This window comes from Apus apus, chromosome 2 (genome assembly GCF_020740795.1).
Source record: "Apus apus isolate bApuApu2 chromosome 2, bApuApu2.pri.cur, whole genome shotgun sequence".
In the NCBI taxonomy this organism is placed as follows: Eukaryota; Metazoa; Chordata; class Aves; order Apodiformes; family Apodidae; genus Apus; species Apus apus.
This window is the reverse complement of record NC_067283.1, coordinates 45,420,127-45,443,474: the sequence shown is the minus strand read 5'-3', so window position 1 is coordinate 45,443,474 and position 23,348 is coordinate 45,420,127. Positions and strand designations below refer to the sequence as shown.

General features: G+C 41.7%; 2 protein-coding genes across 10 annotated transcripts in view; one reads left to right on the top strand and one right to left on the bottom strand.

Annotated features, from left to right (window-relative positions):
* Positions 1-23,348, bottom strand: part of FYCO1 (FYVE and coiled-coil domain autophagy adaptor 1) — a 43,352-nt gene that overhangs the window by 4,123 nt on the left and 15,881 nt on the right. For 5 of the 9 annotated variants that reach the window (XM_051612756.1, XM_051612755.1, XM_051612757.1 and 2 more), the window contains 13 exons: positions 22,818-22,961; positions 22,061-22,154; positions 19,015-21,645; positions 17,901-17,993; positions 16,751-16,869; positions 15,208-15,375; positions 14,633-14,782; positions 13,181-13,386; positions 12,692-12,824; positions 4,641-4,790; positions 3,759-3,854; positions 1,643-1,853; positions 78-187 (listed from right to left, as the gene is read on the bottom strand). In XM_051612756.1, the coding sequence (XP_051468716.1) occupies positions 78-187; positions 1,643-1,853; positions 3,759-3,854; positions 4,641-4,790; positions 12,692-12,824; positions 13,181-13,386; positions 14,633-14,782; positions 15,208-15,375; positions 16,751-16,869; positions 17,901-17,993; positions 19,015-21,645; positions 22,061-22,154; positions 22,818-22,961 (4,305 nt within the window). The remainder of the gene's footprint in view (positions 1-77; positions 188-1,642; positions 1,854-3,758; positions 3,855-4,640; positions 4,791-12,691; positions 12,825-13,180; positions 13,387-14,632; positions 14,783-15,207; positions 15,376-16,750; positions 16,870-17,900; positions 17,994-19,014; positions 21,646-22,060; positions 22,155-22,817; positions 22,962-23,348) is intronic. The other 4 variants (XM_051612759.1, XM_051612761.1, XM_051612760.1 and 1 more) reach the window with 4 other exon arrangements.
* LOC127381215 (C-X-C chemokine receptor type 6-like) lies at positions 4,894-7,497 on the top strand. The gene is given in 2 exon segments (XM_051611184.1): positions 4,894-4,967; positions 6,827-7,497. Coding segments are annotated over 2 exon segments (633 nt in total). The 3' UTR covers positions 7,386-7,497.

Below are 23,348 nucleotides of genomic sequence, written 5' to 3'. Positions count from 1 at the left end.
AATCATGGTACATGCGATCAGTTCCACAGTCTGTAAAATCAAGCTTCTCTCACCTTCTGCACCCAGCTAGGACCTACCTAGAGAACGTGTTGTCAAATATCAGTGTGTAGATCCCAGCGTTTCTGACTTTCACCTGACCTCTGATAGTTTCCTTATGAGAGTTGCAGCGGGTCATAGGAATAAGAACCTGGAATTCAATACAAATCAAGATGAAATCTGCTGATTGACCTATAAATTGACATTTGACTTCAGAAAAATACTGAGAATTGAACCATCTTCAAAATCCCACAGTGTGTATCTTCCTGCAATACCATTTGTTTTCATTGATGAGCATGAAAAATTCCCCCAAACTCAACAAACCTCACAGTGAGACATCCATTTTCCTTTGACTGCCTCTTCACAGCATTAAGCTACTGAACTCTGCTTTAAAGATAGAATCAAATCCTGATCCTTTTAACATTGTTAATCCAAGCAAGTTTACTAATATCAGCAGGGCTGAATTAAATCTATACAAATATATCCAAGACCACAATTTAGTTAGATTGGTCTCTTAGTATGTGATTTTGTGCTCCTTGTACTATAAAATAAGCTTTCTCAGCAAATCTTAACTGTTTATCTAAATTTACAGCAAAACTGTGTGTAACCACCTATCTTGCTGTAAAACCCCAGCAGAGACTGTCAGAACAGCAGCTGACATAGATCGAGGACAGCCCTATAAAACCCAAAGTTGTATCAAGTAGGTATATGAAGATAGAAGCAACATTCCATATTCACTCAAGACTCCAGATGAAGAGAAAAAGAGATTTTACATCGAGTTAATTACCCTGGAGTGAATTAACGCACACTGCATAAATATCTTACTCCCACAGTGACATCACAGCCTTAGAGCTCCCCCTGACATGACGGGTTAAACCAACAGCTGCCTGGTCTTCAGCAGAGCTTTGCAATGAGCCGAGTAACACAGAATCAGAATAGTCTGGGTTGAAAGGGGCCTTTAAATGTCATCTAATCCAATGTAGATTAACTTAATCCATAATCCTTGTGAAACAGAGACAACACAGATAAAAACGGGTAACCTGAGCACTGGCAAAGTGATTTTGCAAGATGTTGGCACACTATCAAGGCACTGAAATATATTATTGACTTTAAGAAATGCAGGTGAACCCATTTAATTAGCAGAAGCATAGAACGGTTTGGGATGGAAGGGACCTTAAAGATCATCTAGTTCCAACCCCCCTGCATGGGTGGGGACACCTCCGACTAGCTAAGGTTGCTCAGGGCCCATCTCTGCTTAAGAGCCTGGCAAGATCAGCCATAAGCAACTTACAAAGTAAGCAATATTGAGGAAGGAAAAAAGAAGAATTTTGCAGGCTTGGACCTTCACTTTTGCTTAATAATAGTGAGTGAATTTTAGATAGAAGCTACAGTGCTTTTCAACTCAACTTTTGCAGTCAATACTAAATAATTAAAGATGCATCTCTGCCTTTGGGAGTACTGTAGCTTAATAGAAGAAACAAGTCCTCATAATGAAATAATATCTGGTACTCTTGTGGAGACCTACTAGCTGTATTTGCTGACTCCTCAAGGCAGCTGATTGTAGTGAACTACAGTTTCTAAGGTAGTAAGGACACAAGGGCCTTACTTTGCACTGATCCAGTGGTGTGTCTTCTGATTCTTGGAAGACGACGCTGAAGGAGATGCTTTTAGGGTCTGATGAAAAGATCCAGCTAATAGTTAGCCCCATCTCTGTAACAGTGATAGGGATGATACTGTAGGTGCTGGATTTAATGAACAGCTCTCTGTTGCTTTCCCCAAAATTTACAATCTCTTCCACTGTAAGGGGTAATTTGACCCTGTGAGGGGGAAAAAGACAATTACTTAAAGAGATTCAATCTCATTATTCAGACTGAAACCACAGTAATGATTTTCCACCTATTTGAGGCAGACTCCACAGCATCTTAGGGACAGGTTCACAAAATGCAGGAAAATTCAGCCTCGGATGAAGAGAACTATGGAAAAGATGACTGATATCAAGCACTGCTTTGGCAAATGTGGATATTATTAACTTATTTATTTCATTTCAACTAGAAAAATCTATTGCTTGAATACAACTTTTTAGTTATTACAATTAATAAAGGAGTATTCTGCCCTCTACTGTTATTTTTAAACAAAAATGAGTCAATTTACTCACCTTTCTAGATATCATTTGTAAAGGAATTAAGGACCAGGAGTACAGAGAGGACAGATGGGAAGAAAGTGAACAGCAGCTCTGTCTAGATCCTCTGGAGTACCTACTGCTACAGCTTGGTCCATCTTACCCAAGCAAGCTGCATAAAAGCTGCTTGAAAGTTCTTCCAATTTAAAATTAAGTTCTTAGCACCCAGATGACCCCTAGTCCTGAAGCATTAAAATCTCCCCTCTAATTTGATATCTACTCCAGGTTGCAAACAGCGAGGCCCTAAAACAGGAGAATGCTGCTTATTTTCTTTGAGGGAAACTTGTAATTTTTAAGAGCTGAGGATCTCACAATACCCTAACTAAAACTAATCTAACATATCATTATTTAAGCCAAAGCAATTATTTCCCAATCAATGATATCAGAGTAAGTCACAATACTGTGATTTTTTTTCCAGCAGCTGTCAAAACCCAACACATTTTCCAGAAGATATCACATAGTCACCATGATGATTTGCTGTTACAGAGGAGTTGAGTTTCCAACCATGACTACACCATGGTTAGGGATTCCAGCTGCTTTATTATGGTAACTATCATACTCTGGCCAGAAAGGAAGCTTTATATCAAGCATTGCTGACCTTGTTACTTTTTTTCTCTTAGCTGAAGTAACCACTGGAGTGTCTCAGGTGATCTTTGATTTTAATAAACTAATGATCAATCTTGGTTTGGCCCTACAGCCCAGCTATGATTTTAGTTACTGCTTCATTTACCAGGTCCTCTGAACTGCAGCAACAATGTTGAAGCATGGATTAATTTATCTGTCTGCATTTAAAAGTTTAAAACATTCCCATAACTAAGCCAAAATTTAAAAGCTAGGTTTAAGGGGACCGTGAGCAAAAGGAAATTTCTCCAGGTCTCCAGCATTTTCATGTTAGATTCCCTTCTTGGCTGTGAAAATGATGTGCTGTATCACTACTGCACATAACTATTGATTTCTGAGCAGGATACATGCAGAGAATTGTGCACACAGAGTTCACAGATGTTTAACAGAGGCTCAGCTGAACATTTTATGCTAGGGCATGTATCAGCCAGAGCAGGCAAGACAGTTTCTGTGAAGCAAGTAAGTAGGGGCTAACAATAAAAATTAGACACATGCTCCAAAAGGCCATGAATTCCCTCTTTGTGACAAAGGTCAGACTAGCACAGCTCTCCCTGACTTTCCCTTTCTGTTTATTCCAGAGACTACTAGAACTACACAGCCTTCTCTCTGAGCCCCTGTCATCTTCAAAGCACCTCCTGCAATAATAATAGGAAGGAAGGTTTTCTGATGTGATGTGGACACAAATCTTTTCTTATTCCTCACTTGCACTTAAGTTTTTCAGGACCAAAGAGAGAGACCCTGGCTGATTGCTGCTGCTCTGTTTAATTGAGCTATACTCTCTGCTTTCCCTCAGACTAAATTCTACTGTGGGACACTAGTAAGCAGCTCTTCCAGAAGTCTACAAGACTTGTGCTCACATCACTGGTATCTGAGCTCAGCCTTCATTCTTTCAGCCTGATAATAATGAAACTGTTCTACTTACATGATTTCTCCAGACTTCAACAAGCATATCTCAGCATCTTGAGCAACTTGCCACTCTTCTGATTCCTCAAAGGTTGAAGAATTGCATGTGCTGTTTCTAGGACAAGAGAAAAAAAGAAAGCCATGATTGTCTGAGTAGTATGTGGTCAAACATCATCTGTGTCTGATGTCTCCCTAAAAATAGAAATGTTTTGATAGCCATGATACAAAAATCTAGAATTCTTACTTCGTGCATTGCATTTGTGGCCCCAATCTGCTGACCACAGCACATAAATGTAAAACTGTTCCTATCCTGGTTTCATGACCTAAGAGGAATACATACAGTCAGAAGATCTCTTCAACAGTCTTAAAATGAATTCCTTATTGAGGTGCTGCCAGGTTTGAAAGATTCCATGGCAGGTAGAGGCCCTGATGGAGGGCAGACATAAGCCACACAGTCTAGACTCTTCACTTAAACAAAGCCTGCACAGGGGTATAACATTTGCCCTGGATTTAACCTGTGAGGTGCTTTGCAAGCATATTAATCCAGTTCCTTACTCTGACAATGATGCACAAGATACATTTTATCACTTTAGAATTACTTTCATGTTATCTTCTTTTCCTACAAGAAATACAGGATGATTCAAACAAATACACTGAAGAAGCTGTTACAGGATGACAAAGCAGGATGTCTCCTCCCCACCCTGATGTGTCCAGGAGACCAGAGGAAGTACATGGAAGAACCTGCCATCCACTCCTTACTGCAAAAAGGGTGCATGGTCTGGGTGAACACTGTGCTATGAATTACAGGGCTGGGACACAGGAAGAATAATGAGTTTGAGGGTCAGCAAACAAATGTTGATAGTTTCAAAGTAAGTTAAGAGATTTTCTAACTGATACTTACTTTGCTTCACGCCATTTCAGCAGGTTGATAACGGAGCCAATTAGGCTGTCATTCCCAGAAAAATTACAAGGATTCTTATATACAGGGAACCAACTTGTTGGTTCCTTCCAAAACCAAGGTAGGAGACCTGCATGGATGAGTAGGGGTCTTCTGGAAAAAAATTAGAGGAAAGAAGGAAATTTACAGAATGTGGAAAACAGGTCTGGCCACTTGGGAGGAATATAGGAATGTTGTAAGAGAATGGAGGGATGCAATGAGGAAAACTAAGGCCCACCTGAAACTAAAGCTGGCAAGGACCATCAAGGACAACAAGAAAAGTTTCTTCCAGTACCTCAATAAAAAAAGGAAGGGAAATGTAGGCCCACTGACAAATGAGGCGGGTGCCCTTGTGACTGATGATACAGGGAAGGCAGAGTTACTGAATGCCTTCTTTGCTTCAGTCTTCACTGCAAAAGCCAGACCTCTTGAATCTCATACCCCGGAGATAAGAGATAAGGTCTGGAGAAAGGAGGACTTTCCCTCGGTAGAGGAGGACCAGGTTAGAGGCCACTTAGCCAAACTGGACATCCATAAATCCAAGGGCCCTGATGGGATGCATCCACGAGTTCTGAGACAGCCAGCATATGTCAATGCTAGGCCACTCTCCATCATCTTTCAGAGGTCATGGACAACAGGAGAGGTGCCTGAGGACTGGAGGAGGGCTAATGTCACTCCAGTCTTCAAGAAGTACAAGAAGGAGGACCCAGGGAACTACAGACCAGTTAGTCTCACCTCTGTCCCTGGGAAGGTGTTAGAAAAAATCATTCCGGATGTCATCACAAAACATGTGAAAGCAAAGAATGTCACTGGGAGAGGTCAGCATGGATTCACCCAAGGTAAATCATGCTTGACCAACCTGATTGTCTTCTATGACATCATTACTGGCTGGCTAGATGAGGGGAGAGCAGTGAATGTTATCTGCCTTGACTTCAGCAAGGCTTTAGATACTGTCTCCCATAACAGCCTCATTAGGAAACTCAGGAAGTGCAGGCCAGATGAGTGGACAGGGAGGTGGATTGAGAACTGGCTGTGTGACAGAGCTCAGAGCGTGCTGATCAATGGATCAGGGTCAAGTTGGAGGCTAGTAACCAGTGGTGTCCCCAAGGGGTCAATACTTGGTCCAGTCTTGTTCAATGTGTTCATCAATGACCTGGACGAGGGGACAGAGTGTATCCTCGGCAAGTTCACTGATGGTACCAAACTGGGAGGGGTGGCTGACACTCCAGAGGCCTGTGCTGACATCCAGCATGACCTGGACAGGCTGGAGAGCTGGGCAGAGAAGAACCTAGTGAGGTTCAATAAGAGCAAGTGTAGGGTCCTGCACCTGGGGAGGGAGAACCCCAAGCACCAATATAGGTTAGGGGTGGACCTGCTGGAAAGCAGTTCTGAGGAGAAGGATCTTAGAGTCCTGGTAGATAGTAAATTATCCATGAGCCAGCAGTGTGCCCTTAGTGCCAAGAGGGCCAATGGAATCCTGGGGTGCATAAGGAAGAGTGTAGCCAGCAGGTCGAGAGAGGTCATTCTGCCCCTCTACTCTGCCCTGGTGAGGCCACATCTGGAATGCTGCATCCAGTTCTGGGCTCCCCAGTTCAAGAGAGACAGGGAGCTACTGGAGAGAGTCCAGAGGAGGGTGAGGAAGATGCTAGGGGGATTGGAGCATCTCTCTTATGAGGAAAGGCTGAAAGAGCTGGGACTCTTTAGCCTGGAGATGAGAAGGCTGAGGGGAGACCTTGTTAATGTATTTAAGTATCTAAAGGGTGAGTGTAACCAAGATGTAAACAGGCTCTTCTCAGTAGTTTCCAGTGTCAGAGCAAGGGGCAATGGGTATGAGTTAGAACACAGGAAGTTCCATTTAAATATGAGGAAAAACTTCTTTACAGTGAGGGTGACAGAGCCCTGGAACAGCCTGCCCAGGAAGGTTGTGGAGTCTCCATCTCTGGAGATACTCAAAATCCACCTGGATACAGTCCTGTGTAAAGTGCTCTAGGTTATCCTGCTTCAGTGGGAGAGTTGGGCTAGATGATCTCTAGAGGTCCCTTCCTACTCCAGCAATTCTGTGAAAACCAGTAGAAGCTAATAAAATGTAGTATCACTTAAATATGCTTCTGAACCATCAAGTGTAATAATTGCCATTGATTGTCTATCAGCTTTGACCAACTTACTGCCATTATTTTTGCCACCAAAGCACATATGTGCCAAACCAAACAAATGACATGAGGCAAATTAATCTGTGTCTTGATCTGGGTGTTCTCACTTGCATTTCCTGTACCACAGTTTATTTTTAGTGAGGTTTTTAGTACCAGTAAGGCAGTATGTCAGGAAGAATATGCAAACCATCACACAAAGCTGGTTCTTAAAGTTTCCCAAGTGATCCTCGGCTATTTTATTCCCATGCTAGCCATGATCATCTGCTACTCACCAATTATTAGAACCTTACTGCATGCCATGAATTTTCAAAATACATATCTTTTAAGAAACCTATTTTCTGTAGTTGCCATATGTATTGTTACTCAGTCACCCTATACTTCCTTGACACTGACAAAGATTACAGACTGGAGCTTTAACTTGAATAGCAGCTTTGAATTTGCCATCATTGTAACTGAAGCTCTTGCTTATTTCCATGGCTGTCTTAACCCTATCCTGTATTTCTTCATGGGGATGAAATTCAGAAGGAACTTTCAGAAAATTATTAAAAACTCAAGATGAATCAAACAGCAAATTAGGGCTAAATAGCAGCAAACAACTGAAGACAAATGCTCTAAAACTTACTGCCTCACATAATGCAGATGCAACAACCCTGTACCTGCTGTAAAACTGCCTAGAGAATCTGGCAACTATTTACGGCTTCTTTTTTTTTTTCTCTCTTTCTTTTTTTCCCTTTTTTAAAATACTGAGATAGGGAGCCTGCATGAAAGAGGCAATACAATCCCATTAGTAAAGACACTGCAATCAGCTTTAGGCCAACCTGTCTTAATCATGATACTTAGTGTTCCCTGCTTTTCCTGGTCAGAGCTGATCTTAAGACAAAGGTGATAACTGAGATAACTGAAGGAGATCTTCAAAAGGTATAAGAAGCTGAGATAAAACACCATTCTTCATTACATAAAGCTAACTTGGACATCGTGACTCCAGAGGGCCTGGAGACATTCACCAAACCTCTGGCCTGCTGGTTTTCCATGAAAGCTGTTTGTTAACAAAATAATATAGCAGTTTTGTTTCAAAGATATTATAGATTTTAGTTTAGCTCATTAATTTAATTAGAATTTCTGGATTAAAAGTATACACACTTCAATCTTCATGCGGAGTTTCATGTGTGGTTGGGCTCTTCTGTGGGTTTTTTTTAAGTATTTTTCAATTTGGCAGAAGGTCTCCACCCATACTCCTTTAGCGTTCATCTAAAATTTCTGTAATAAATAGCATTTTCACCTGCCTTCCATCTACTGTCAGGTTGATGGCCTGAATCTCCCATACACATCCTTGTATCTCAGTTCTGGTAACAGAGCTTGTGTTCCCAGATGACTGGGCCACCTGTCAACACTAGAGACATCATACCTACCACATGTGAGCTCTAACACTGGGCAGTGTTTCCTTAGATGCAAAGTCTCACACCCTAATTCCCATGCATTCTTTGCACCATGACATCTTTCCAGACTGTTTTTCCTGGCATCCCCTTGGCACCCTGCTTCCTTGCCATAAAGCTGAGGATTCCTTAATTGTTGTCCTTCCTTATTCCCACATTCTCTAATTTTGACCTCTTTTCATTTACCAGTGGGAGGTAAAAAAGTGCATGGGGGGCAGTGCAGGGCAGAGTATGCAAAAGCTCCTGCAGAGAGTAGGAGAACAGGGGTGGAGACTGGAACAGGGAAAAGAAAGAAGGGATGTTGGAGAGGAGAAGAGTGAGGGCTTTATGCATCTGTGGACTGCTGATGAAGGCAAAGTTAGGTCTAGCTCAAAGGCTGTAAGTCCTTTGCATTACAGCTTCCAAAAAACAGTTTTAAGGTGTTTCAAACCATTCATGCAATAACCATGCTTACTCTGGATGTTCCTTTTCTCCCCATTATCACTCAGTCCTTCCTACAGATCACTGCAGCTCAGTGGTACCTGACCCTTGCCAGCAAGATTGTGTCTAAGTCCCCTTTTCGCCCCTAGAAAACAGCTGCTGAGGCAATCATTTTCTTACTACACAATCTCTCGTTTCTCCTACAGCGAAATGGTGCAATATCCTTAAAAATAACAGTAGGAAGGAATGTGCTGTGTTCTCACGTCTGTGTGGCAAGTAAAGCTGCTATCCCAACACACAGCTGCAAGGCAGGCTTTACCAGCAGAGGGCGGTGAGAGGTGCTCCCATCCCCGGCTGGTTCTGCGCAGGGCAGGGAACTCTTCAGACCACACAGTTCCCTCTTTTGGCTCTGCTGGCACCTTGCCCAGCCATGCGAGCTGTAATTAGGTCAGGGAAGTGTGTTATGAGTCATTAAGGAAAAAAGAATCCAAAACACAGCAACCACAGTCAGGCTGAGATGTCCTTTCTACCAAAAGCAGTACCAAGGTGTGAATAAACTCTTTGCTTCTATAACAGGGCAGTGATAATTTTTTCTTTCTTTGTACTTCTTTTTTTTTGTACACCTCTGCCACCTGTTATCTTGATTCTGCTGCTGCAACATTTACTGCAGGCATGTAACTTCTTTGATATGTTAAAATGGAAATACAGTGCACTGGTTTACCCTGGGAACTCTGGCCCAGCGCTATGCAATATGCTGACCTTTGTTTTACAGCACAAGCTGCAAATGTGAATGTTTTAGAAATAAGAGAGTTTAAAAAAATACAACCTTGCAAAAGAGAACCCATGAGCCTTGGAGCAGCAGAAGGTACTGCAATTGCACAACTTCTCTCAGCTTCTCACAATAAGATTTCAATCAGGTTGCTCCAAACTCACATTACAGACCTGAAAGCATGAAGCTGCTTAATCCTAACCACAGGAAAAGAGCTGCTTCACAGTCAGAGTTATGCTGGTATGACATCTGTTTTACCTAGCCACATGCCTGTGCAGCTCATGACCAAGATGAGTTTTATTTGGTTCTGAACTGACTTGTACCAATAAGAGCATTCTCTGAAAATCTGCTGTCATTAAGTAATGCTGTTGTAATAATTTCATGTAGCTTCAAGGAAAGAACTGCAGGGACATGGTTAAGTAAAGAGAACCCATGAAAAATAAGATAACAGTAAACACCAAAAGGGACAAGAAGAAAAGAAAATGTCCTTTAAGACAATTCACTGCTTTAAGCACCAGCTCTCATTTCCAGTCCAGCAAGGACTCACACCCATTTTTGAGGTAAGGCCAATGCAAAAACCTCACCCAGACACTCAGATAGAGTGAGGCAATAAGAAACCCTGTCAACACAGCATGTTCTGTCTGTTTGGGCCTGCCAGCCTCCTTTCTCTTCCCTTTTAGAACTGCACCAATTAGTTCAAATCTCTGAAAAAAAACCAAAAAAACCAAAAAAACAACAGAATAGCTTGGACTATTTTCAGCAGAATCCCAATAAAGAAGTTCAGCCTGAAAACTTACTTATTTGTAAGCATTCCTCATACCTGTATTCAGCAAGCACAATCTTGGATCCTTTCTGCCTACCTCAGGCACAATATCAAAGCAAATTCTAACACATATATTCAGTTTCATGCAAAGGGAATGTTACTAGGATGCCAGGGGATTTTTACTTAAACTTCAAGACTGCTAGGCCACATTTAACTGGACACTTTAAAAAACAAAAGATCAAAAGTCTAAATGAAGACAAGGTAGTCCACCAGTCCAGTATGGCCAAGAAATGTGCAGCAGTGAAACCCACAGCTTACAAAGTCCCTGCACACACTGGCATATTATCAGTACACAGACTATGGGCTGCTGTTGAAGACAGGCTAGAGGGTTAGCAGAACCTTAGTTCAGGTATGGTATAGTAGTTCTGGCATTTTTACCCTCAAACACCCATAGTATCAAATGCTGCATTATCTGGTCCTGTGCTAAGCTACACTTAGGCTTTGGGTGCACATATATCCCTCCCACAGAAACACGTGAGAAAACTTCTGTGCTGTCACAGTCAACACTGCACTCTGCTTTTTTTACTCAGCACGTACCGCAGGTGCCGTGCCATCATCTGACTCACACATCAGCTTCTGCATTTCTCCCATAACACAAAACCACACCATCAACCTGAGGTGCTCAAGTCATCCACAGTGTAAGGTCACTCTCCTGCATTCTCCTCCAGCGTTCAGGCTAGTGAGACCTTCCTTTCCAGCACTACAAGTGCCATAGGGAAGGGCAGGTGTGGCCTGCTTTCTCTGCAGAGTGTCTCAAGCTCCAAGGATGACTGCAGTAGGACTCTCCCTCAGCTCATAACACTAATGAACCATGAGCAACAGAGGATAAAACATTATTTCCTGTATTTCCTGCCTATGATCTGTGAACAAGAGGAGATGAACAGTCTTTAAAAGTTTACATGGTACAAGCAGGATGTTGCATGGGTGCCTTGAAGAATAGTATTCCATAATTGGTGTCAATCTTTCCTTCCAGCCTGAATACTTTGTGGGACAATGCTAACCTAGCCCAGTTCCAAACTGAAAAAAATGGTGACACCCACTTATTTCTTTTCTCCTGGTTGCATTTCTCAAAGGTTAACTCACCTGTAATAGAGAGCATGAACTAGTACTACATTACACCTTTTTTTCTTCCTAAAATAAACAAAACAAAAATCTCCCACTGCAAACTGTCCCTTTGCAAACCAAAGACAGCACTAACTTCACAAGAATATTGTGAAGCTCAGTCCATTCAAGCCTGCCCAATGCACAATAAATATGAATAAACTCTCTGTGTCAACAGTCTACAAAATGGGCTAAATACATAGAACTTACTTAGCAAGAAATAAAAATGTCGAATTTTGAAAATTTTTCTTCCAAATAAACAAGTCTGGACAGTCTGCCTTCTACCCAAACTGCAAGTCACCGTGGTTTATGCCGGAAACGGGTCTGCTGAGGTCAAAAGAGACTAGGTCTGCTTTCTCAGCCGCAAGCTGGTTACTCTGTGGCTATTTTCAGTTTAGCATTTCAATTTATCATGCTTAATTTGCTGCTCAGAAGCAAAACAAGTCCAGAATTTAGGTGAAATTGCTCTTTTTTCTTCTCCAATATATAAGCATTTTGCAATATAGTAGATTTTACAGAAAATAATTTTTTGAAAATATGTGAAAATATTTGAAAAACAGTAAGCCTGTATTTTGCATAAACATGGATGTACATGAAACTATAATACCACAACTTAGCCTGCAAACTGAGTATTCAGATAATCAGATGGCCTTAGATATTCCTCAATGCTAATTGATGTACAAATAGAAACAGATGTCAAAAAATCACTGAGATGTCATTCACTCTCATTTTCTTAAGAAAAAAAAGAACAATCTTATGCCAGATTTAGCTGTACCACTTCTATTCTTCTTCTATTCTGTAAGCTGTTATCTTTAAAGTAGCAAGGAATCCTACAGACATAGACCAGTTGTTTCACGCTCAGTTCAATGTAACCTGTCATAAAAAGAGCACATCTTTCCTTATCTTTTCCCCAGCTCCTTGCTCTCTTGCTATTAAGTAATGGTAAGTTTGACAGAGTATCACTTAGCTCCTATTATAAGTTAGGCATGAATGACCAGCGTGCTCCAGTGTGGCCTGCAAGCTGATTTTAAGGGTGACAGCTGGCTTGATGACAGCACAGAACCAGGACGACTACTCTATGCTGTGGTGAAGGAGATGGTGGGAGAGGATGGAACTGTTTGGATTTACTAGATTTGATGCTGACTGTGCGAATAGGCCAAAATTATTTTGTGTTGGTCTACTGACCATGTGGCTGGGAACACAAGTGTCTTCTTTTTATGTAGAGGCTGGCTACCCCCACCAAATGGAAAAAAAACCCCACCACTCCAAACAAAACCCAAAAGAGTCCCCTCTCCATGAAGCAAGCAGTGTTTACTCACAGATCTGTCACACTTTGATCCAGAGAATCTCTCTCCATTTGACTTTCATCGTGGAGAGAGTCTGACTCCTGTACTTGGCACAGCTCCTCATCAGTGATTATATCAAATGCTGCATCATCTGGTGGTTTAGAGGCTTCATTTGCAAGTGTGCCATAAAATGACATGAAAAGAAACATAAAAAATATTAGCTGGTTGTCTGGAAAGTAAAAAAGCCAAACCTGTAAGGGGAAGACTGGGCCCTTTCTCAACTATTACAGAAGCACTAGGTAACCACTACAAACAACTGAAAACCTCAGGCTGACCAACATTCATTTAATATACATGCAAATTTCTGTCAATATGGACTGAATTCAAAGATGGTACAGAGTCCCACCCTGAATACACTCCATGAACATGCAGGTACTTGGAGCAGGAAGTGACCATGTGGTTTCTTGGAGAATGTCTAACAATCCTACTTATTCCTCCACAGCATGCAAACAATACACTAACCCAAATCCCTCTCAGATGGTGACACAGGTGATTCCAATGAAGCTGGTGATCCTTCCTGGTTGGCACTGGATCCAGAGTCATCTGTACTGTCCACAATGACTCTAGGCTTACTAAAGCAAGCTCTGCAGCAACGCTCCTTTTTTCCACCTGGCTTTGTCACCATGTAGTTGTTGCAGCAGTAGTAGCAGAAAATGCGACCACACATTCTAGAAATGATTCAAAACCAAAGGTGTTAGAATGGTACCACATACAGGTGGAACATATCTACGGGACAGAGCTTGGAGCTTTGTCATAATGGTCTTGTTCTCTACAAAATCCAAATGCTACATCCATGGCAGAATTCATCACACAGTCTGTGCTGTGTTCTGAGGTGAAGCAAGTTTTCTAGACAAATACAGGACAGAAATTCACATTCATACTTTGCTTAATAAATAGGGAAAACAGAAAAAAATGCATAGAAATAATAATAATAAATTATATATATATTTAAATATAAAGGCACAAACCAATTAAATAAATTAAATAAATACAAAGGAAATATACTTACAAACATTACACAGACTGAATCTCTTGTTCAGTTAGAGCAAAACTATTTCATTTTAAGGACTGCTAGAACATGCCTATATTTATCTCCTGAGTAATTACCCTTCTCCCCTTCAGACAGGGAAGAAGGAACAATACTGGACACATACAGGTACATTCATCCTGCCCTCTCTACTCTGCAGACTCTCAGTATTAAACCTGTCAACATATTTTAATGAAAATATTAAAATTTTAATGGAGAAAAGCACCCAGCAGGGATAACTTTTATTTGTCTTAGTGGTTTTGTTTTTCATGATCATTTAAATCATTAGTATGTGAAAGTATGAGCAGATACCACGGATTTTAGCAAAAATGAGTATCCACTTACATACATTTGAATAAATCTAGATCTGGTAACTTGTAACTCCAAGCAGGCTAACTGTATAGGAAATATTTAGTATTAACTTTTAAAAAAAAGATTACTCTGCAATCAGTAATTATCTCTGAACATATCTAGAACAAGTAAGCAAACAATTGCACAGCACGTTGGATTTGTTCTGGACAATTTCTATCACAACAACAAAACCATCTTAGTGGATATTGTTTTCAGCATGCACAGAGCAGTGCATTATAAATATATTAAAAAAACAGTCCTTCTAAGAAACAGACTATGTAGGGTGTGATTCTCTTAGTTTTCAGAAATGAGAAACTGACAGACTCCCAAGGCAGAGTTGCATCCAGGTATTTGTCTTAATACATGTCAAGAGACCTTTCATTAATGTCTCCTACCCCCTCGTGACCTCATGTGTTCTTTCAGTCTCTACAATGATTTTGACCAAGGAACTGTGAACATTAAGAAGTATTTCATCCACGTAAACCATCATACTGAACTTTGCTTCTGAAGAGTGTAGTAGAGTTCCACAAACTGACCTGCAGTGGTGTCGGCGCACCATCCATGAGAACTCTCTCTGGCAGTCCAGGCAATGATTAACCTCTGTGTCCCCCTGCCACCTTTGCTCTGCACTAAGCTTCTGCTGGAACTCCAGAGCATCTGATTTTTGCCACAAAGCATCCTTATCTCTGCAGAGATATAGTTAAAAGGAAAATACACAGAGATTATCAGTGCTGGTTTAATGTTAACCAACCTCAATTTGAATGCTGGTGAAAGTGTCACAGTAAAAATCGCCTTGCTGTAACTTCTAAGAAGCTTTCAGAATTTTAGATCAAGAAACCAACCCAAAGCTATTGGGAAGAGGGGGAGAGAAATACATGCCATATAGAGAACCACATATTTTTGCAAAAGAGACAGCAAATTATGGAGGGGATTATATTAGGTGTTATATTTTTGATTGCACTATGGAAATGCAAAATTATGACTGCTGATGAATTTGGCCATTACCTGTCTCTTCAATTCAGGAATACAAGACTGAACCACCTAGGCAGACAATCCCTTAAATCCTAAGCTAGGATTTTAATTTCTGCTTGCTGTTTAATTTGCTACCAACCTGATAAGTTCTATCAAACGTTCTTCAAGGAACTGTTTTGTTCTTGTCAGGTCATCCAGTTCAGCAAATAACTTCTGGTCACTGCTATCTTTGTCTGCTGCCACCTTGCTGAGCTTCTCACTGTAATACAGTGCCTTCTCTTTTGCTTCATCAGCTTCCTTTTGGATCCTGATCAAATACAAAGGCAATTAAGAATTGTTTTTAGGTCACGTGCATTCAAGTCTTCTCCATGGAAGAAAGGGGTCCTCCAGTCTGATAAACAGGTAGTTTCAGTGAAATTGTTCTCAGTATGCCTATTTTTAGAGCTAATCAGAATGTCTCCAGTTTTCCGCATCACTGAAAGTGCACACAGATCCATTATCTGGTGAACACAGTCAGCAATCAGCAGTTTCTTGGATGCCCTGCTTATAGTGAAGCTTATGATGGCTACCATGCTGGGAAGAAAAGTTATGCCCTTGGAAGCTAAAATCATCAGCAGCTGCAAACTGAGCTACATGGGGAAAGTCCCATAGCCACAGGTTGCCCAGCATTTGCAGGTTGCACAGGAATGGGCCATTCAACACATACTCCTCCATGTTCACAGAAGGGAAGCAAACCAGCTTCTCACTATATTCTTTAAACACAGATGCAAATAAAAAACTAAAGGTTAAGACAACCCAGTTCACTGCAGAGTCAGTGGAAAGCAGTGTCCCCAGGAAGCTTCTAAGAACGTAAATCTTGGCTTGACAATATGGTAATTTCAGTACTGTGCATCCTAGCAATGGATCAAAAATGCTACAGCAACACAACACAAAGGCCAGAGCTGGTGTGAGCTCGTTCGACCAATTCAACTGAACGCAAATATTTTGATGAGTTAGATTTGCTACTGACAACCTTCAGCATAGATTGAGAATTGTCTTTCCACAAAGACAGAGGATATCAGCACAAAAATGTAAAAACACATAAGCTTTGGTTAACCCACTAGACTCTGTGTGAGCCCACAGCTCCTGAAGATCTGTTTTGGATGGCCAGATAATCTGCACCACACAGGCCCACACTACAAACCTCGGAAGCACAGCACATGTGAGATACTTAAAACAGGCAAAGACATGCAGGATGTGGTCCCATTCAAATAATTCTTAATGATTTAATGGTGAGGAGAGAAAATATAAACTGTCAAAAAGCACAAATTTTCCATCCCTTATGAAAAAACCACAAAAACCCAATACTGGTGCTTTAATTTTGGGACTAACCTATAAGGTAAAAGGAGGTGATAAAATGTCTTTCAGTTTCATAAAGACATACAAGGAATTTACGTCCTCAGATAAATGAACAGCACAATGAAACCTAAACCTCATATTCATGTGTGCTGTGCAATTTACATATTTCTCATCTGAAGTGTCAATCTGATATTCCTCATCAGAGCCCATGCACTATTTGCCCTATATAAACCCCGTGGCACATGCTGCTTCCAAAAAACCACGGAAATTTTCAACATGCTTTGATTATGGGCCCCTTGCCTGACTTACAATTAAACCCTTGTGTAAAGAAGACAAACTCCCACCTTGCCAAGAGTTCTCTCAGAGATGTCACCTCCTCTTCTTTCTGCAGCCGAGCAGATTCTGATTCAGACAGCTGCTCTCTTGCTTCATCCAGCTTTCTAGACAAACTTGTGTTTGCAGCCTAGTGAAACAAGTTACTGTATTTCCTTACACATGAAAACCACACTTTACCAATCACTGGACAATTACCAAGTCTCCTAAATAATGCCTTAAAAGAATCAGTTAAACCAAACCACCAATTAAGATATTATTGTAGAAGCAAACACTAATTAGTTGTGTACTAGTGATTGATTACTTCTGTCATACTGAATAAGGCATAGACTTTAAAGTAAGACAGTATTAAGCCTGTAATTCTTATTAATCCATGTCAGTTGAGCTTCTGCCTCCTTATCAAGGAAAATCTCTCAAAGATAATGGCAAATGTGTATGTCCTGCAAGCTTTTTCACCATCCAAAAGTGTTTTAAAAAATAAATTAAAAATTAGAAAGATGCTGCTTATTAAAGCTATATGGAACATGAAAGACAATGGAAACAAAAACTTCTTTTACAGCTAGACTCTCCAGAGAAATCTGCCAAACTTGAGAATCCTCAGGGAACATATATAACTGCATCTAAAGGTGTATATATTTCAGCTAGCAGGCAGGTTTAATAACTTTAACTTTCTTCTTTCTGGGTTCCTTACACCTCAGTGCAACCCTCCTAACTCAACTGTTTGATAAATGCATTTTAAAAGACCTGTTTTTTTCTGGCTGGGTTATTTCTTAGCAAGATTAATTCATTGGTCCAGTGCCACTTGCAGTATGCAAACAATTGGATCCACATGTGACTGTATGCACTGGGCAAGCAGGGTCTAAGACAGACACCATTTAAACCTGCACCCCCCTTTAAGAAGCATACCCATAACCTGGTCTTACACAAAACCTGACTTGCTTTCCAAGCAGGACAAATCCTAAATGCCACTGTGCTTTTCATAATCTCTGCTTCAGTGGCTAACTTTCAGCTGCCCAGTATTTTGTTTGCAGCACCTGTATTTATTCAAGGGCATTCCCAGACTCGCAGCCAGTCATCAGAAACGCTTCCTGCCTTCTCAATTACAGCGCTAATGCCTGATGACACAAACACCTCTGTCTTCTAATCAGACCAAGCACCTACCTGTAACTCTGTAATCTCTTCCTCAGCAGCACACTGTTGTCGCTTCTGCTCCTCAAGTTGCTCTCTTACTTTCACACACTCTTCACTGACAGCCTAGCAGAGAGATTGAGCCAGGAGTTAGCATTCCTCTAGCAATCACACCTTCATCCACCAAGTGCTCTGACTGCCATGTATGGGATAAATGCAGCACCACTGTCAGGCTCAAGAAAACCAGATGAAGAGACACCCAAGTCGTGGATGCAAGGACCACCCTCTGTGGTGGCAGACTAGCTGTGTTTTACTGCTAATTGTTGCGGGCTATTACAGTTCTCAACAAAATGAGGGTCCAACTTGTGAAATGTTTTGGCTCAAAAGAGTGAGTTAGCCCAAATAATACTGAGGTTTAAGAAACCTCTGTGGAAACGAAACATAAAGCAACATTGCTGGATACCACCATTGGCATAAGCCTCTGATAACTGCCAGTCTTAAACATTATCTCAGAATGGCAAAACAAACATGAGAATTTCCAGCCTGTAGGTGTGCTGTTTCACATACATAGGGCTGAGTCTTGTTTTTCTGAGAGCAAAACTTTTATCTTCTCAGCCGCTCCCTTGAGCAGTTGAAAGCAAAAATACAGGAGGGAATTAACTGCAAAAGTATCTGGTCTCAGTCTAAGCTTGCTTTCATCAAAATCAGTTTTAAGGAGGAGTAGTGTTACAGATGTGGAGAACAGATCTTGCAATGTTTGTACCAAAAATAATTAAAAAAAAAAAAAAAAATCACAGCTGTGACCAGAGGGAAGTTACAGAAGATGCCACCTTCAGTCCCAACATAAGAAATCACCACACTCTCCATTGCTGGCTGGCTTTTCCGTATCACATGGCTGCTCCACTGTGCTCGGATGGCCACACTATACATCTCCAAAAAACTCTTCTGAGTTTTTTTTTACCTCAAATAGGCCTAGGTCATAAGTGTTGAGACATTTTCAGATTTCCAGGCTTAGGCTGGTTGTGTGCTAGTCTCAGAGCCTGACCAACACAAACCTTAGGATTTCATGCAGTAATTGCTGCAGCAGGTGGTAAAGCAGGGGACAGCTTGCATAGGTTCCTCAGCTATAATAATCACATTAATTTACCTTGAATTTTGTCTGATAGTTTAGAATCTCTGTGCTCATTTGAAATTTTATTGCAGACAGTTCTTCTTGGCTGGTCTCTTGGAAACTCCGTGACTGTTTCTTTACTGACTCCAGCTGCAATTGCAGACTTGGGACAGCTGCAGCACATATTTGAGCCTCATCTAATTTCTCTTGCAGGCCCTTGTTCTCCTGTCTGAGATCAGAGATGTCAAGGTTCAGCTTCTCCTGTTGCACTGCTGCCTGTTCCTCCAGTTCTTTGAGCCTTTCTGTGGCCTGGGCTAATTGCTCTTCTGCATTCACCTTTTCAGAGGTCAAGGCACAAATCTGAATACCAAGTTCAGCCATATCCGTGTTGGTCCTGTGGAGGAGATCTTTGTTTTCTTCATTTTCCATTCTAGCAGCTTCCAAGTACTGCTTGACCTTGGATAGCTCCTCCTTCAGGTTTAGCAAATTATTTTCCAGCTCAGCTTTTTGATGGGCTGCTGTCTCCTGTTTTTTTTTCAGCACTTCTTCTCTTTCTTTACATTGCACCAGTTCTTGCACATGGTTTCTGTTGAGTGACTCGATTTGCTCTTTCAGCTGCTGGACAAGCACCTTCTGCTCACTCAGGACAGTCTCTGTGACTGCCAGCTCACCTCTCATCTGCTCTCTCTCACCCATGGTCTGCTGAAGCTTGATTCGCAGGTCGAGGACTTCTGCTTGCAGCCTGGACACCTCACCTCGGTTGACTTCCAACTGCTCTTCACTGATAGTCAGTCTGGAAGCCAGCTCTTTTGCCTCCCTCTCCAGAGAAGCTGCCTGCTGTAGTTGTTGTTTTTCCACTGAGTCTTTTTCTGATGTGAGGGATTCAATAAGTTTTGTCTGATGAAGGCATGTCTTTTCAACACTGAGCTTCTCTACCTCAAAAGTCTCTGCTTTTTTCCTATATCTTTCAGCTTCTACTCTTAGTTGCTCACAAACACTCTCCATGCCTTGCAGCTCTACTTCCTTCTCTCTGAGCTGTGACTGTAGACACTCACTGCTTTCCTTCAAGGTGCCTAGACTTTTTTCCACTAGTAAACTATGCTGTTTGGCACTCTTCAGCTGTCCTTCAAGTGAGGCACAAGACTCCTTGGTGGTCTCTTCTCTTTGTTTTAGTTCTTCATAGTCTGACCGCAAAGCCTCTAGCTTCTCCTCCAGAATTTGGCTTTGCCTCCTGGCATTTTGCAAGTCTTCATCCAGCTGTTTGTTCTCACTCCGGAGCTTCTTCTCTTTTTCATCAACTGATACCAGGGCATCATCTATCTCACTCTGAAGCTGTTTCTCAGAGGCTCTCAGCCTGGCCACCTCAGCTTCCAGGGAAGCGTTAGAAGCTTCCAAACTTGTCAGCTTTCCTTCCATCTTCTTAATGGACTGCTGCAAATTTGCATTCTCTACTTTCAACTTCCTGCTCTTGTCACCCATTTCACTCACTTCAGAGTTTTGCTGCTCCATCTGCTCCTCCAGCTCCTTGACCTTCTGGCAGAGATGCTCTTTCTCAGACAAGAGTTTCCGGTTTTGCTCCTCAAGGCTACACACAATCTGACTCACCTTAGTTAAGCGACCTTCCTGTAGTTCAAGTTGCTCTGCTTGTGACTGGGCTTCCTGTTTCAGTGTTCCTTCCCTCCTACCATACTCCTCCTCGAGTTTCTCCTTTTCTTTCCTTGCTTCCTCAAGATTTTTTTCCAATGACCCCACCTGAGCCAGCGACCCCATTACCTGGGTCTGGAGCTCAGTCATCTCCTTTTCTTTCAGGGTCAGGGCCTTCTGAAGTGCATCCATTTCCTTTGCCATGGTTTCCAGGCTCCCAAGCAGCTTTTCACTCTCTTCTTTGGAGTCAGCAGTGAGGCGATTGTATCTGGACTGCAGTTCCATCTGTGCCTCTTCTTTCAGGTGCAGCTCCTCCCTTGCTGCTTTCAGCTGAGACACATGTTTGTCATTGAGTCTTTGCATATCTGCCTTTTCCTTTTCTGTCTCCTGAAGCTTCTCTAACAGTGCCTGTATCTGCAGGGCAGAGTCACAGTCGGTTGTGACTTGCTGTCCCTTTTCCTCCAAGGCAGCATCAAATTTTTCACAGAGGTTAAGGTTTTTCTGTTCTGTGGAACTCAGCTTGGCTTTGAGCTCATTGATGCAAAGATCCTTCATAGCAACCAAAGCCCTAGAGGCCTCCAGCTCCTGATTCAATACCTGCAGTTTTGAGGTACAGTCTTCCTTGCTGTTCACCAGCTGCTCCAGCTTTGTTGAATATTCCTTCTGCTGCTCTGCTGCATTCAGTTCCAGTGACTGTAGGCACTTCTGCAGGTCATGAACAGTGCTCTGAGTGGAGTGTGAGACCTCACACTGCTTCTGTAACTCTGTGATAATTTTTGTCAGCCGGGAGTTCTCCTCGCTACAGTTATTGCTCTTCTCCTTTTCTACCTGTACTTGCTCTTTCTGAAGGCTAAGAGCTGCCTGGAGCTCCTGGTTTTCCATTTCCAGGTAGTGAATGCGATCCTGAAGCTCCCTCTGCTTCAGCTCAGCTTGGTCAAGTTCTACACGCATCTCTTCAAAGCCCTCAAAGTGTTCAGCATTTAATGAGTTATTTGCATCGGGGCTGGAGGGAAATTCTTGGGCCTAAATGAACAGAAAGGGAAAAATATGAAGTGTAAGAGGTATTAAACACAGATTTGAATGGTGTGCTCAAATGGGAGCAAGCTCAGGTTCTTAACACACAGTGACACTGTATGTTGCATTTGCAGCACTGCAAGATACCAACTTAAAGAAAACGGGGCTTGTTTTCACAAAAGAGAAATGAAAATACACATATTTGCAGGCAGCCTTCTGAACAGATATATTTTTTCCTCCTCAAGATTTCCATGTTCAGTTCAATCAGCTACTGCAAACGTCCCTTTACTTTTAATTAAGAACTCTTCTTGTAGTTTACCATTATAAGAGTCATAATGGCCACAGAACTGCCAAGCTCTCTGCAACTGTGCCATTAATTACAGATCTACCATGCCACATAAACATGTATTTGTAATTTGCTTACCTGCAAATAATTGCTCACTAAACTGCTCATGCTGGAACTGCGACTTGGGGGCTTCCATAAATATGCTGAGGATCCAAGTGATGACAGTGTCCTCCTGTTGGTCACACAGAGAAACAATATACAAGAGAAGTCTAAGCACATACATGTTTTTCTACTCTAACATGTAAGATTTATCTAGTTATAACTACCATATACAAAAAGACATATGCACCTGGTGTCTGGGCCAACAATCACTGCAGCTGATGGAAAAACAAAATAGGGATATCAAAAGTACCTGTAAAACATTATGGGGTTGGTAGCTGTGACTTCCCTTATCCACAAGAACCAATGTAGCTTTGCTCTAAGAGGTTGTATTGCTGCGTGGTGGCAGCTGGTGGCTCAACCAGACGCTGGCAGGATGCGGCCCTAGTAAACTCCCACTGATACAAATGGATCTGGAACAGACCTACTAGTTTTTCTTATTCCCTGCTTTGAGGTGGGATCAGGCCATGGTGACCACATATTGTCCTCTCTACCATTGCTGCAAGTAAACATTGCTTGGCTGTTCAGTCACTACACATCTCAGCTCTTAAAACAGGAGCTAAGAACATTTCTTCATGTGTCTGTGAAGGTGAGATTAGCTTGGGATTTGGGCCTAAACTGCAGTTAGTGTAAGCACTCCATTACAGAGCATCAACTCTAATCTCTGGTTTACAACTGAAGGAAAAAAAGGCCAGGTTGGTCATAGACTAATTATATGGACAACGTGTATGTTTACCTGGCAAATACTGGCCAAGCAGCATCTAAATCATAGCCTCTTGATGCCAAGTCAAACTGAACATCAGTGAGCTCATAGAGGTGACCCACAATGTCAGAACTCATTTTGGAATTCAGAAATGGACTTCTTGCATAGTACCAGTCACTTAAAAACAAACAAACAAACAAGAATCAGTAATACTCACTCATAACTTTAAAAGAAGCAGTAGTTTCACTTGAAACCACCCCCACAGTATCATTATTCACTTCCCCCCAGAAAAATGTTGATACGCTATTCTAAATGCCATCTGAAAACAACCAGACCCACCAACCAGTAAACCAGTGTCTCATCCCTTTGATGTGAATGAAACCAAACAGCCTCAATGAGTTCCACAGAAATATCATTAAAGGAGGCCCTGCACAAAATATTTTTTGCTCTAGCACTTGGGCAAAACACTGGCAAGACAAAATACTTGCTATACAGTGGATAATGACACAGTAAATACCTAAAGCACACACTTAATACATAAAAAATGAGGGACAAAAAGCAGGA